This window comes from Malurus melanocephalus, unplaced genomic scaffold (assembly GCF_030028575.1).
Source record: "Malurus melanocephalus ecotype Western Australia unplaced genomic scaffold, MMel_1.1 scaffold_280, whole genome shotgun sequence".
NCBI lineage: Eukaryota > Metazoa > Chordata > Aves > Passeriformes > Maluridae > Malurus > Malurus melanocephalus.
The window spans coordinates 570,083-584,920 of NW_026623512.1; the positions used below are offsets into that span (position 1 = coordinate 570,083).

The 14,838-nt window shown below is 38.3% G+C and overlaps 1 protein-coding gene across 7 annotated transcripts in view; it reads left to right on the top strand.

Moving 5' to 3' along the window:
* Window positions 1-14,838, top strand: part of ARHGAP12 (Rho GTPase activating protein 12) — a 74,665-nt gene that overhangs the window by 19,387 nt on the left and 40,440 nt on the right. For 5 of the 7 annotated variants that reach the window (XM_057376535.1, XM_057376538.1, XM_057376531.1 and 2 more), the window contains one exon: window positions 14,272-14,535. The exons of the other annotated variants lie outside the window; for them this stretch is intronic. In XM_057376535.1, the coding sequence (XP_057232518.1) occupies window positions 14,272-14,535 (264 nt within the window). The remainder of the gene's footprint in view (window positions 1-14,271; window positions 14,536-14,838) is intronic. 7 annotated transcript variants of the gene reach the window in all.

Genomic DNA, 14,838 nt, shown 5'->3' on the forward strand with positions numbered 1-14,838 from the left:
CTTGTTCGTGATATTCTGCTTTAAATAAATCACGAGATAAACACAACAGGCATCTGAAGGTGTGTCATTTACTGATGACCATTGTAGAAAAATAACATGCCCTTTACCCTAGTACAGATTTCTCTTGGAGATTCGCAGAAAGTTCAGCTTCCCCTGCACCTGTGTTTTCTGCAGACGAGCAGCTGCTYTCTGTCAGCTTGCAGGAGCGGCTCCATGTGCTGAGCTTTACTGTATACTCAAGCGTACATACATGTCCTTTAAAGCATTTTTTGCCCCCGATAGCTTGGYAGATAACGCTGCCATACTTTATTATACTTGTAGTTTCAATGAGAATGTTCTCTAAAGGCTGGTGGCTGCAGCTGATCCGCTGAATGCTGAGCACGGAATTATAATTCAGCAGCGTGGGGGAGGGCTGCGCTGGCTGTGGCGGGCGCAGGGCACCGCTTACTGCCTGTTGCTTAATCAGCATGAAACTATTAGCAAATTCTTGCCATCTCAGCTATAATGTACTGCTAATAGGTTTGCTTTATCGCATAGGACAGTCAAAAAAGCCTGGAATGTTTTAGTAATATTGAGTAAGCATAACATTCTTCTTAATGAAGTTTGACAGCGTTTTCAGAACTCCCTCRCAGTGTATAACAAGAGTACCATAATGCATTCCTGTGTACTAAGTGTTGGTAATTTATTTGTGTCTTTCTAGTGCAAGTCTTCTTAGRTAAAAGCTTTTAACATAATTTTAAATTCTAATGTATTTTGCAAAATAGATTCCTGGCAACAAAGGCATCTGTATRATTAGTCCATTTAAACATCTCTAAATTTAGTCACAGTTTTATATGTGCCAGAAGACTTTGTAAGACCTACTTCAGTGGAAAAAAAAATCACAGAAATTATTTGAGATTTTTAGAATTAATTTCTGTTACCTCTCACCCCCCAGTATTTTGGAAACACGCAGTGCAGGGGGGAATGTGTATGATGGTGTGGCCTCTTTCACTTGGATCATCATGAGTAATTTTCAGAGAGAGTTAGTGCCAGATGTCTGAATCTGAATGTTTCTTTTTCCTCCCTGTCTTTTGTTTTGGGGTAGTATTTTCTTTTTAGGGCAGTTTAATAAGTCCTTCATTTTACTAATGAATCAGAATGAATCTCTGGTATCTCGGGCTTGGGATGACTTTGAGTTTTTCTTGTCAGCAGTGAGAAATGGKTTTGCATGGCAGAAAGAATTAAATTGCGTCCGTTTATTTTACTTTTAGTAAGTTGTTAATTTGTCTTGCAATCATGGGAGAAGTGAGAAGGGTCACTGCGTTTCCTTCGTCCCAGTGTGGTACCAGACGGTCAGCCCAGGCGGTCTGTGTGATGGGCAGAGATGTGACAAAGAACTTTGCTTCCTATTTTTATTGCAGGGTCTGGTTCACTTACAGCTGCTCCCCCTCATTTCTCTTACTTCTGAGAGTCTTATCTCATTCCTGTTGCCCTGAATTCAAGACAGGTTTTTATGGTCTTAATCCAGCAGTGCTGCTGCTGGTCAGGATGGCTCTGCTTTGAGTGCAATGCCATCCCTGGGAAGACCAGATATAATCTTTATGATCAGTGCATCTTTAGCAGACCCTGTCTGGATTGACATAACTGTGACAGCAGGCCTTTGGAAATGGAGTCTACTTCAAATATCAAAATGCTTGACCCCCTTCCCACACCTCCTCCTCATTTCTGGCAGGCTGTACCTCTTTGTTTCAGCTCTTCATAAGAGATCTTTCATCCTCAAACTTTATTTGAGAAGGATCTGCAAACAAGCAGGGGGTTTTCTGTTAAACATTTAATTACAGTAGTTGTTCATACATGTCTGAGTGAATGAAATCCACATAGAGAACTGGCATAAGACTTTTTGTGTGTGTCCTGTTACTTGCTCAGTTGGCTTCTACAGCAAGCACAGCATTTTATGTTGAATAGGTAGTGCCAAGCTTTTGAATTGCTCAGCAATCCATGTAGGACATAAGGGACCATTGGAAGTTGTTCTGACACCTGTCTTGTAACACATACCGAGGGACAGTATGCTGTAATTTTCTGTGTGAAACCTGTAACTGGGTTATGTTTAAGGAGTATTGCTGGAAGAGGAGACAGATTAGTTTTGGCTTTTGAGGGTGGGTAACGGTGCTGAGCTTGTGGGAGAATTGCTCATGACTCATTCATCGTTATTTGAATATTGTGGCATACACTCTTTCTCTCCCTCTTTTTGTAAGTAAGTTTCTGGACCATGTGACACTCTGCCTTAGTCCCTTCACCAATGCTTTTATTTAAGRTAGAATAGACATGCTATGGGCAGTGTGCACTGATGCTATTTTGTGTTTCTTTCTAGTTRCTGTAGTGTACAATCAATAGAATTTTTTTAATCCTAATGGCTGCACAGAAGTTATGTTTGAACAGTGAAAATTACAACTGACTGCTTTGCACAGATGAATACTGGATTTTAGATTGCACTGCATTTACTCAGAAGCATAAAGAAGTTAAGCAAAAGCCCCAAAGCCCAGTTCACTTAGTTTACAAGACCTCTATTCTGTATTACAAAATGCARCTTGTTTCATCATTTGCTTATTTGCAACTTCTCAGGGAAGAAAAATGACTTGAAGTTTCCTGTCAGTGCTGCAGCTGTGCAAGCGAACCAGGGGGAAATGGCCACAGGTCCCAGTAAAATTACTCTTAATTAAACATCTGTGGTTTGCCAGCTCATAACATTTTGGGGTTGTTTTTGCAAATTGTACCCAGGAATTGACGTAACAGCTGCAGTTCTGAGGACAGTGAAGTTGATAATTCACCGTCAGGGAGACAGACAGCTGAAGCACAAGTATTCCTACTTGTTTCAGGATATTGCTTTGGGTAACTTAAATTCTGTGCTGGAAAGCTTTTTAGTGTGGAGATAACTTTACTGCCTTTATGATCATCTCTTGGACATGGAAGTGGGTTTGTTCATTTCAGAACTTGCTTGTTCTGAAAAAAATGTGTAGTGCTGTGTATATTTTCTTGTGTGGTTTGTTTTGCATCTCACTAATTTTTTGGTGTTAACCACCTCAGTGAACAGGACAGGACCCACTGCAGGGTAGACATGACTGAAAATGGGGGCATGTCCTTATTTTTTTTTCTGGTATCTGAGCAGCTTGATTATCCAAAACTGATCCCTCGTATATGTGGGAATGTTTGAAGTTGGAAGAATGACTAGACCCAGTGGTAGCTTCTTGTTTTATCCATGCCAGTTTTGCTATGCATTGAAGAAAATTGTCCTTAGAATTTTCTTTTTGGGGAAGGTACATGGAGGGAAGGGAGAGGAAATGTTCTCTTTTCTTACTGGTATGATTTTATAACACTTCTGAGTTATAACTTATTTTAAGTATTGAGATACCCTGATGATTTACAGGGGAGAGGAGAAAATAGCATCTTTACTTGCTGAAATTGATTTAAGATATTCCCACCATTCCTGACCCAGGTTTTTCTTCTAAAAATTGATATTAATAATATTTTTTTAATTTTTCAAAAAGTGGTGATATGTACTCTGGGCAATGTGCTGTTCTTGTTCTTACTGAAAATAAAATCAATATTGATAGACACAGCAGTGCARCATATAATCCTTTGCTTTCCATTCTTTCTTGTTTGATGGTACTGTGGCAAAGTATCCCTTTTCTTTCTAGCTCTGTRATGTAATACATTAGATGCAGAGTGCTGGGCAATGCTTTTTTCTCCATGCAGACTGGTGGAAGCCCTTCAGCATCACCAGAACTGGTGGGTAAGGTAAGCAGGCAGCTTGCACCCCRTCTGTGCCACAGCTGAGTTCCCTGCATGGGTTTATTTGCAGTTACCTTGGTTTACACATTGCCTGAAAGAGTCATAATGAGTAATGCTTATCATCCAGTTTTATCAGCCCTCAGTGGTGTGTCAGCTGTATATAGCATCCTTTTTCTTGTGGTTGGAAGGGTTTGTGTGGCTCTGAGGAAAAAGTTTTGTTTTTTGCTCTGTATGTAAAATATTGCATGTGTTAGATTTCATGTTAAAATAATTTTTTTTTAGAAATGCTGACAAAAACATAATCTTCAGAATTCAGATTTTTTGAATCCRCGTGTGGGACTTAAGCTGGGAAGCAAAATTATCTTTCACTTTTCACTCTTATCTTTCATCCTACTGCTGTGTTMTGTACACTGAGGTGACAGGAAGAGCTGTCCTTAGTCATCTTAAAAATATTTGTTATTCTGTGCCTGAGCTTGGGGTACTTATTTCCGTCCTTGATGACATAAGGCCTCTTCCCCTTCAGGTATGTTTTTTAATGCTCTGATCACTGTGATACTGTATTTCTCTTTCTTATAGAAAAGAGAAAATCTGTTGATTTTTCTTGAGTAAAATCAAGCATTTCACTCAAACTCAGCATTTCAGTTCTGCATACTTGTRCAACAAATCAGCTTCTTACTATATACTTGCAGTAGCTTCTCTGTTTGTTTCTGACTTCTGATGTCAATATGCTGCTTTTCAGCATGAGGGTTACAGATTTGTAATGTAACCTTGTTTGCAAAGCCTTGTGAGGGTAAGGAAAATAGAGAACAGCTCCATTATGGTTCTTCCTCACTGCATAGGGACAGAAGCAAGAACACCAAAAGTGCTGTTGAAACTTGTAGGCTAAACTGCTCTCAAGTGTTCAAGGAAAGTTCCCTATTTTCCTGATCAGGCTGTTGTAAAATTTACTTCCTTGTTTGCTCCATATATAAGTAACTTTTTTTTTCCCCCTTCAGTCTAGCAATTTTTTCCCCTGTCCCTGGGAGAAGCAGACTGTTCTTTCCTTATTATTGTTTTTGTAACTGATTCTGTTTTAGGTACTTGAAGATAATTCCTTCTCTCAGCCACCTTTGGAATTTAATTAGGCAACTAAACATCCTTAAGAACTAAGAGAGGTTCTGAAAGAGAAGGTCCTGCTCTCCAGTCACCTTAATCTGTCAAACACTTCAGAGGTGTCTCTGGCTGACCTTGCAGTGACCTGCAAACACCTAAGGAGTCTAAACGTGGGAAGGCTTTTTGTTTGTGTGGTTTTTGTTTGTTTTGTTTTTAAAATCTCGAGGGGGTTAGTTTATTGCCRTCCTGGTTATTACCATTCCTTTGCTGCCGGGTCACAACAGCATTGGGGATGCAGAGGGCAAGGGAGATGGGGTTGCTCCTTTGTTGCCAATAGGCCAGCATAGCTAGGTCTTAAAAATGTATCATTAATCTTTTATTTTCTGAAATGAATAAATTTGTGGTTTTTCTTTTTTTCTAAACTTTGAGTTGTTGGCTGAATCCATTGAACTCAGCTTTATTAATCTGGTGACATGAACTGAATTAGCAAAAGCATTTGCTGAACTTCTGGTCTAAGCAGAAGTATCAGCGTGGCTTCTGCCTTTCTGCACCAAGAAAATTCTTTGCTTGTGTGAATGGGTAGTTAGGGTAACTAACTTATTTAAAATGGCAAGTTACTTTTCTCTTGGCTTCCCTTTCTGCTAAGGTGAGCAAACCAGTTTTTTCCAAAAGAAAAAAAAAAGTTGGTTTTTTTTTTTTTTAATAGTAAGCATTCTGATGTGTTGAAAAGGATAGCTCTTGAAAAATTTGCCTTTGTGTGTACAGACTTAAGAACACCCTGAGATTCTTATTTCCTGACTCCAAGTTTGTTTTATATTGGAGTATGAATATATTTGGTGAACAGATTTTATCATAATTTTTCTAGACTTCKGGTGTATAATTTGYGTAAAGGTATAGACTTAGTGTGACRGTATGTWAAATGTGGTTCTTCAAATAATGTATTTTGAAACTATTTATCCAGTCAAGATCCCTAGAACATAGTTTTTCAGGTGTTTCTTTTTATAAATTAAGCAGTGTTGAAACTTCTTCCCAAGATTTTAAATACAATGTTTATCGAGGTTAAGGTGAATAGCCACAGCTGCATTGGCTGTTTCTGAAGCTTATTCCCAAGAGGGACAGYGTAATCAAGGAAATTGCCCTCTGGAGTTTTGGGGCACAGGAGAGGTGTAGTAGTGTGTGAATGGTAATAAATTGAGGGAATGCCTGGAGAGGCAGATGGTGGAGGGTAGCAGGGTGTAGAGTGGCTGGAGTCTATCAGTCAGTCACACAACTTAGTATRTTACTGGTGATACTAGTTAGGCAAACCAACACACACCATTCCAGTATCTGATTTGATACCTTGCTTCCTAGGCCAGTTAATTGTGTTCTTCACTGGGGTTTGCCACCTTCATTAATCCCATAAGATATTTCCAGTAACCCAGTAAGTGTGCTTGTACATTAGCATTGTTTGTATTGTTTGAATCCTGGTGATGTTCTGCAGCTCCATATGTTATTAAAAACTTCCAAGTGTTTGCAGTTCATAAACTCAAGAGGATTATTTTGAAATTATTCTAACACCTAACAAAGAAAYAATAGTATAACAATGCTTGCAGAATCTGCTGCCACGAGCAACATTTAGCAAAGCAGAGTTTTACCCAAGTGAAATCTGCTTTTGCAGCAGAGTAAAAGGACAGCAGCTGTAAACTGTGTGGGAGTTCTGCATTTTCTTGTCAAGTGTTTGGAATTAAATACCCTTTCTAACAGAACACAGCTTTSATGACTGCTCGGTTTTAGAACTGTCTTTTGCAAATTGTTATTTTCTTTATTTAAAAAAAATTCCCCGACTATCTATTGTGTAAGTAAACCATTGTAATACACATGCAGATTTTAAAAAATCTTAATTGTTCTGGATTTTTCCTTCTCTTTCTAGTAGTAGAATATTACAATTGCTGCTCTACTGAATGATGGTGTTTTGGTAATTTGTGTGGTACTAATTAGACTTCATTCTGTTTGTTCAAGTGGTTCTCAAGCTATCTTAGGTTTTTGAGCTTGCTCAGTACTACAGCTTCCGTAACTTGGGAATTTTATCAGAGGTGGTGTTTGCTTTCCCATCTGCATTTTCATGGGTTCCTGGCTTTGCACTGCTTTGTGTAAACATTGGACCCTCAGAAGTACACTTAAAGGCTATGGGATCTGTACTTTTGAAAATGTGAAGTGTACAAAAAATTGCTATTCAGTTTGAAGTGACTATAATGGAAACTTTTCCATGACCTTTAGGCTATTATGAGTTCAAATAACACCATTCTACACTATTCCCACAATAATATTTCATAGGAGCTGATTCTGTAGATGTGCTATGTTTCTGTAATTGGGAGACAACATAGAAGTGTTCCATGAAGATCTTAATAATCCGTCTTTAAGARTACTTTCACCTCTCTGAGGCAAATGAGATGTGCAGCTATACATTAAACCAGTTAAAACAGTAAATTATTTGATAGGTGAGGGCTCTCTGCTGCTTCTGAAACTTTRAGAGATTATTCTGCTATAACAGTTCTTAAACAACTGAACAGCTTGTTGTGGTCTTGTGWTACTTCCCATCTGAAAAGCAGTACCTGTTGGCCCATTACAGGGTAATTTTCCAGTGGAGAAACCTAGCTGGGCTTTTCTTGTGTTTTCTTAGTATACTGTCCTAGTTTTTATAGAATATATCATTGAGAGACATTATAAAGGATTCCCAGCAGCTTTATTGTTCACCAATCTGCGTTCAGCCATACACTGCAGACTCAGAGCTCAAGAATTGACAGCAGTTGAGCTAAAATGCAGAAACAGCTTGAAAGTAACTTCCATAAAAGCGGAGAAAAATAAATGTGTGAATCTCCTTCTGCATGGCATATCCAGATTGTTCAAGATGCGGACTAGATTTCTGAATTAGGTTACAGACAACTATATAATGTGTGTTGAAAGTATCASCATTTGTTCTGGTGAAGTGAACAGGGAGAAAAAGGAGTGAAGGAAATTTACTGTCTGACTTTCTAACATTGTCAAATTTGGCTACTCTTTCCTAGCTGTGGTCAGCTTGCTGTGTAAGCATGTATGACGTAAAGTGTTTCATATGGTATTGAAATTTTCTGCTATAGGAAAAGCAGCTTTGTCTATATCCCTGGACAAAAGCTTTTTTATGGAAGGAGAAGCTAGATTGTGCAAGTGGCAAAGTACAAGTACGGTAAACACTGTCATCTTTGTGCATGTTTTACAAAGGATCTCATTGTAAGATCTTATTTCCGTTTTTTAAAATATTTGACATCACTGTTGCAATCCTTCAGTATACTTTCTTTTATTGCTATAAACTTCCTACGTGCATATGTAGTAGTTTGCTCATGTGGTGAGCAACTGCAGAAATATGAATGGGAGATCTGCAGAGCATGCAGGGAGAAAAAGGTTTTCCATCATTTTTTTTTAATCAGTCATTTGTGATGGRTGATCTGGGAGTGGTCTCTGGTACTCCAAGCCCCAGCCAAGTGTTCTCTACTGTCACAGGCTGTGTCCTGCTGCTGCAGCCAGTTTCCATTTCTGTTCCCAAGTGCTTGTGAATGTGGCAGAAGCAGCCACCTTTGGCTTTCTGTGCTGTCGGATGTTGGAATACAATTAAATAAATTATTATCTTGAYGAGTATGAAAAAAAGTCACTTCTTTTGGGTTATAAAGGGAAGGGAATGTATTTAGTTTGAGGGGCTTTTTGCTATGCATCTATATATTGGTAGAGCCTTATAGTAGCACTAGATAAAGATTTGTATTTTTGTTAACTCTAGGAWTTTTTTTTTTCATTATGAGAGAGCTAAAACAGAAGAGAATTTAAGTGGCTGAAATAACACAAGCACATTCTGGCATACCCTGATGTCCTATGTACTAAGACTCTGTTTCATAATCTGGTTTCATAAAACAAAATGTTAATAGATACRTATAAAATAGAATTAATTATATGCAACTATCTCCACTAATAGAAGGAAGTAATATCTCAGCCTGTAGTTCAGTGTAAATAAAATACAAAATTTCCTGAAAGATAAAATTAGCAAAGGTGAATCATGAATTTAACTGTTTCCAGTCTAGTGGAAACTTTCTGACCAGCCATTAAAAAATCACTCRGAATCTATGTGCTCAATTTTTAAATGGGATACTGTGAGCATTTAACTGCTGAATGGTCTTTATTAGGCAGATATATTTAGATGATTTGTATGGGATAATTTTAATTCTGTATTTTTTTGCCATGTCATATTTTTTCTCTTACCACTTTATAACAGCAAATCAACTGAACACAAGAACTTCAATGCAGTTAAATAATACTTGCATTACTATAGCTTGTCTGAAATTTATAATCAGCCATTACCAGGCTCATAATATTTACCCTTATTGTTTTGTGTGTTTCTTAGGCTTACGGTGTGGATTATCCAGTCTAGGTTGKAGAAGGTTAAAGCATAAAAATGGTTTCAGTTCCTGTTTCAAATTTGTCTTACTAAATTAGCTTGTTATATTCACCTCAGAGGTAGAAGAGAACCCACTGAAAAATCTCCCCTGTGGGTTTTTGGGTATAAATTGTAAATATGTCTGTATCTGTTAGAAAGAAAATAGAGTCCAGAACATGCTTCTAAAAACATTAACCAAAAGCAGAAACAGGAAGGAAAAGATGAGCTAATTATTCCAGCTGAAACTGTCACTTTGTGAAAATGAAACTGTAGAGTTTTTGAGATTTCTTTTGTATCATTCCTGTTGAATAAAGCTGGTATTGAAGTCCCAGACCTTCCTGAAAGGACAGCAGCAATTCCTTGGCAAGAAGCTCAGTTGTTGAGGGAACTGGAATGCTTCATTTCCAGTCTCACAATGCTGTGGGATTTGCCTGTTGTCCTTTCTTCAGCTTGCTGCTGCAGAGACAGTATTCCCTTACTTTCCTTCAATATAATGCTTTTTTTTTTGACATGAGTATGGACAATCTGTTGCTTGTAACTTCATAAAGACTGTTAAGATTTGCCTTTACTTTTTTTTTTTAAGGATTCTTCATTTTTAGCAGCTATTTACAGCAATATGAACACTGCTACTGAAATGAAAGCTTTTACATTCTGATTCATAACATTAAGAGAAGCTGTGAACAKAGGCATGACAGCGAAAGCAATTTGATGTGTAGCTGGTCGTGTTTTGCAGGCAAGCATTGCAGTCATTCTTTAAGCAGTTACGTTCTAGAAATTTTTGTCTTGAATTTTAATTCTGTAAAAGGAAAAATGTAATTATCCATTACAAGCAAACTTTGTTTTCTGGCTGTTTATTGCTTGYATACTGTGCTTCTTCACAAGGTACTTTTCATTACCAAAATGTATACATTTGCTTTCCATTGCACTGAGTTCAGGTTTCCAGAGGCCTGATAGCATATCTGTGGCCTTTGTTGAAAATGGTGACTGTTCATTCATGAATGATTAACAGGTTGTTTTTTTTTTAAAGGCCCGTATCTGCTTCCTACTGTGCCAGTATAAAAACTCCTCTGAAAATGCTGTGTGTGCAGTCTCTTTTTGAAGAATGCTGTGTGTTGATCCTGGAAACTTTGTCCTGCCTGCACGAAACTCTCTTCCTTATCAATCAGCAAGGATTCAGTGTTAGCAGAATTTTCTGAGGTTAAATGTGGCAGATTTCTGTAGTATTTTACAGAGCATKGCTGAGCTCTGGGGGAGGTCTTTATGCTCTGGAAGTTGCTGGAGTGCTTAATGGGTGGTACAATTTTCATTCATGTTGTAGCATCATAGAAGTATTTCTGCTTTCTAATTTTCYTGCATCACTTTTCTAGCAAGAGTCCTTCACTGTTCTTAGCAGGAAAAAGCAACATGAAAAAGTCTGAAATCTGTATCAAATAGCACGTGAATGCTGAAGTGTGTGGAGTATAAGGCGTTTTGTGTGTGCATGCATGGGCACGTTGAAGGCCGTGTTCTTGCGATTCTGATAGCGAAAAGACAAGGAGTGTCTTCAAGAAGATTTAATTCCATGTTTATGAGCATTCAGAGTTTGATAGTTCAARAAAAGGCCTCGGGGAGGGAAGTTCTAGCTGGAAGTCCTGTTTAATGTTTAGCATATATTTAAATCTCCCTTAACTGTGTATGTCTGGTTTTGGGCATACACCCGTGGAAGTAATCAGAAACTATTTTGATCTAGGTAATGCTTTGTCTGTTCAYATTGTCAGTGAGTAATGGTTTTGATAAATGAAAGTTAAATTAATCTGCTTTTTGGCTTGAAACTATACAAGTTTTTTTGGAGGACTCAGTTGTGAACTCACAAAATGATCATCTGAAAGGAAAGGGGGAGGTGGTGCAGTGCCTGGGAATTCCATGGGGACATCCACTGTGAACTGCCTGTGCGGGACTCCCCTTCCCAGCTGGACCGGTGTGGGCAAGGGGGACTGAGTCCTGCAACACTGACATAGATTAAAGTACACTAAAGTTAATTTCAGAAAACATTGACCTTTCTAAAAGCTGTTTTTCTTATCAATAAATAAGAAATTCTTGACACAATTAGCCTTGTTAAGGTTGGGTGCTGTTAAACTGAGCATGAAATCATAGACATAACAACAAACCTCATTGCATGGTTTGGGGTATGAGGAAGTACGCTTGTGTGCTACAAGGTTGTTTAAAATAGTTCCTGATAAGAAAGTCATATCCCTCAAAGACGTACTTGTGAGCTAAGCTGCGTGTTGTGTTCAGATTGATGGCTTTGCATTTTCTTAATGCTTCACTGAAAGCAGTAACTTCCAGATGCTTTTCAAAAACCTTGCAGTTCTCCCTGAAAAATCTGTCAGAAAAGAAAAAGGGARTGATAGTAGCTGGAGGGTTGGCTTGGCAGGACAGCTAGTTTTCTTGTTTGTTCCTTAGGAGATAAGTTCTGTCTTTTCCTTGAAAATCAGAAATTGGTGTATTGAGTTTGGAAAGCACTAAGCATTCAGAAGAAAAGCCCTCATTACACTTTCATATTACGTTAGTGTTTTAAACATAGCTAATGTGCTGCCTGAGTTATGTGGCAGCACATAACTTTGGTTGTGAGCTCCCAGTATTGGCTGAGCACATCTGTGTCCTGCAGTTYCATCTGGAGCTGCACTGGTTGTAATGCTGAAATAGTTGAAAACCTCAGTGTGAAGCCTGTGAGCCATATTCCTCTGTGTTGCTTGAGAAAATGTTCCAAAAACTATACCAGGCATTCTGTGTCACAGGCTTTCTATTTGGAAAACACATTAATACACAGGACTGTTCTTTTATTGATGGCACTTCACTGTCTGAATTAAAACAAACAAAAAAAAAAAACATTAAAAGTGGGCCAGACAACAAAGCATTCTTATTGTCTTGTGTGGAAGAGGAATTTTAGGAGGAGGTGAGGGTTGTGCAAGCCACCAGCCTGCTGTGGCAGCAGCCAGAGCGCTTGGTGATGCCACTTTTGCCGCTTCCTTGAAACAGAGGAAGGAGCTGAAGGTTTGTGTGTTCTGTGGTGCAGGTGCATGGTGTCATTTTAGTGAGAAACTCTGTGGTTTAAGAGTGGGCTGATTTACGTGGGAAATACAGCTCTGCAGACTCTTAAAAAACCAAGGCAGAATCTGTGCTCTTGGACAAGGAGGTGTAAAGATTACTGCCCCAACATCTGAGGGAATTGAGGTTCATCCCTGAAGAAATTAGGGTGGTGGTGCTTCATTCATAATAGTGTTGTTTCTGCTCTTAGTGCTCTCAAGACAAACTGTACCAAAGGCAGCTTATTCTACCCACTCCCCCCTCAAAAAAAAAAGAAAAAAAAAAGAGGCCTGTGTGACTTGGATAGAAAAGCAGCCTTTTGATGTTCATCAAGTTTTGTAGTTTTGTAATAGATTTTTTGTTTGGATCAGGTATAGAAGGATACTACTTGGTTTTGGCTTTCTGATTTTGCCAGTGCTGCAATTTTTTTTTTTTTTGCCACTTGTGGTTTGCCTTAGATGTACTGTGCTTGCTATATCTAGTAAGCTGTGTTTTCTCTTTTAAAGGCACGCAAAACAAGTCCATGCCCGTTATAATCTCATTAATTTCCTCTCTAGCTGCTTCACCCTTTGGTTGTGGATATTGCCCATATTTGGTTCTACTTATGGTGCAATCAGTTTATATCTGATTGTGTGGTATGATATGCTGTCGTGCCTGAGCAAACCATGATAATTTATGATTAGATGTGGCCTAGATTAGCATCTTATGATTTTAATGTTTAAAAGTACATTATAAAAGATCTTTTATGCGATGCAATGGCAACAGGAGGTACAAGGACTTGCCTACAGCAAAGCTGCTCAGTTAAAACTGAGGGGATGGTATAAATTGTACAGTTCCTTCCTTAGAGTGCCTAAATATTGTGCCCCAAAATATAGAAATGGCAGTGCATTACTAGGAAACTCTTTAATTTTGTTTAATAACTAGCTCTTTCACAATCTCATAATCACAGCTCTTGTGAAAGCACATGCTCTTACATTCTGCATGAGTGTTTGTATTAGACTTTAAAAACGGAACATCTGAAGCTTTATTTCTCTCCTAAACACTGTGGTGGCTCATTTGGAYGTATTCGTGGTTTCAGTAAGTTCTGTGGTCTTTTAACCATAATTTCTGCTGGCTGTTGTGTTACCAAACTATTAATGAGTGATTGTCATTAGTGTTTTGTTTTCTTGTAGGTATTTGTTGCTCTACTTGTTTGCATGTATGTGAATAAAATCAGGTGGATAAGAATATCCACTGAATCYCTACAAAAAGAGAGTGGTAATTGAAGCACTTGGTGATGTTGCCTAAAATATTTTTAAATAAGTATGTTTGAAAAGGCATACAGGTAAACCATCCAGGTGTTTTTCAGGGTTTCTTAGCCACAGCACTGTGCTTGTCTTTCTGACTGAGCTGCCTGTTTAGAACTTGCTGAGAATAAAAAAGTGCTGCTTTACATTCACCAGCTCAGTATTAGCAGTGAGGTGGAAAGGCTGGGGAACAATYTTTGCCTAACAAGTGGCATCGCAGAAATGCTATGTATTGTCTTGAACAAGATCACATTACTTACAGTTTCTGAGCAATACTTGAACTGTAAAGCTGAAGTTTTTCAACAAGGCATGACAAGCAGATAATTTTTTGGTGACGATTCCAGTGTATTTCAAATCTTCTGTAARACATAATTATCAGCTGCCATCTGGAGAAATGCTGAAAAATTGGTTCAGTATTACATAAATATAGCTTGTGATATCTACCTTACAGTTAAGAATCTAATGTTCTTACACCCCAGCATCTTGTGGCTGTCCTTTGTGCTTCTGTACTTAAAAACAAAAAAGGGAGTTTGTTGGTTTGTTTTACTACTGTATTGTGATTTGTAAAGGAGCATTCAAAAATTCGTTTGCTCGTTAACAGTGCATTTCTTCTCTCAATAGCCAACTACTCCACCAAGCCAAGGGAGGCCTGATTCACCAGTTTATGCTAATTTACAAGAACTGAAAATATCTCAGTCTGCACTTCCACCACTACCTACAAGTGCTCCAGTCCAAATAAATGGGGAATGGGAAACCCATAAAGATACGACAGGACGCTGTTATTACTACAACAGAGGATCACAGGAACGAACCTGGAAACCTCCGCGGTGGGCCCGAGATGCAAGCATTAATAAAGGGGATTCCCAGAGCCATGCAGATCATGAGGTAGTTCCTTCTSAGATCAAAAGCAATGAGATTGTGATGCATATGAATGGTCTTTTGCTGTGGAATTTCTCTGAGTTTCAAGGTGTCAAGGAGTGTCTTTCTTTGTCTTCTTGGTTATGTTTCTTGGTATGAAGTAGTCAACAGTTTCACTCTTGAGTTGCTGTTGTGTACAAGAATGTGTACATGAACTGTGTGCAAGAGTAGTAACTTGAAAAGAGTCCCATAGCAGGTATTTCTACTTTTGACTAAATTATATTCAGGCCATAAATATATTCTTCAGATGTATCAATGGATTTTTCTTTA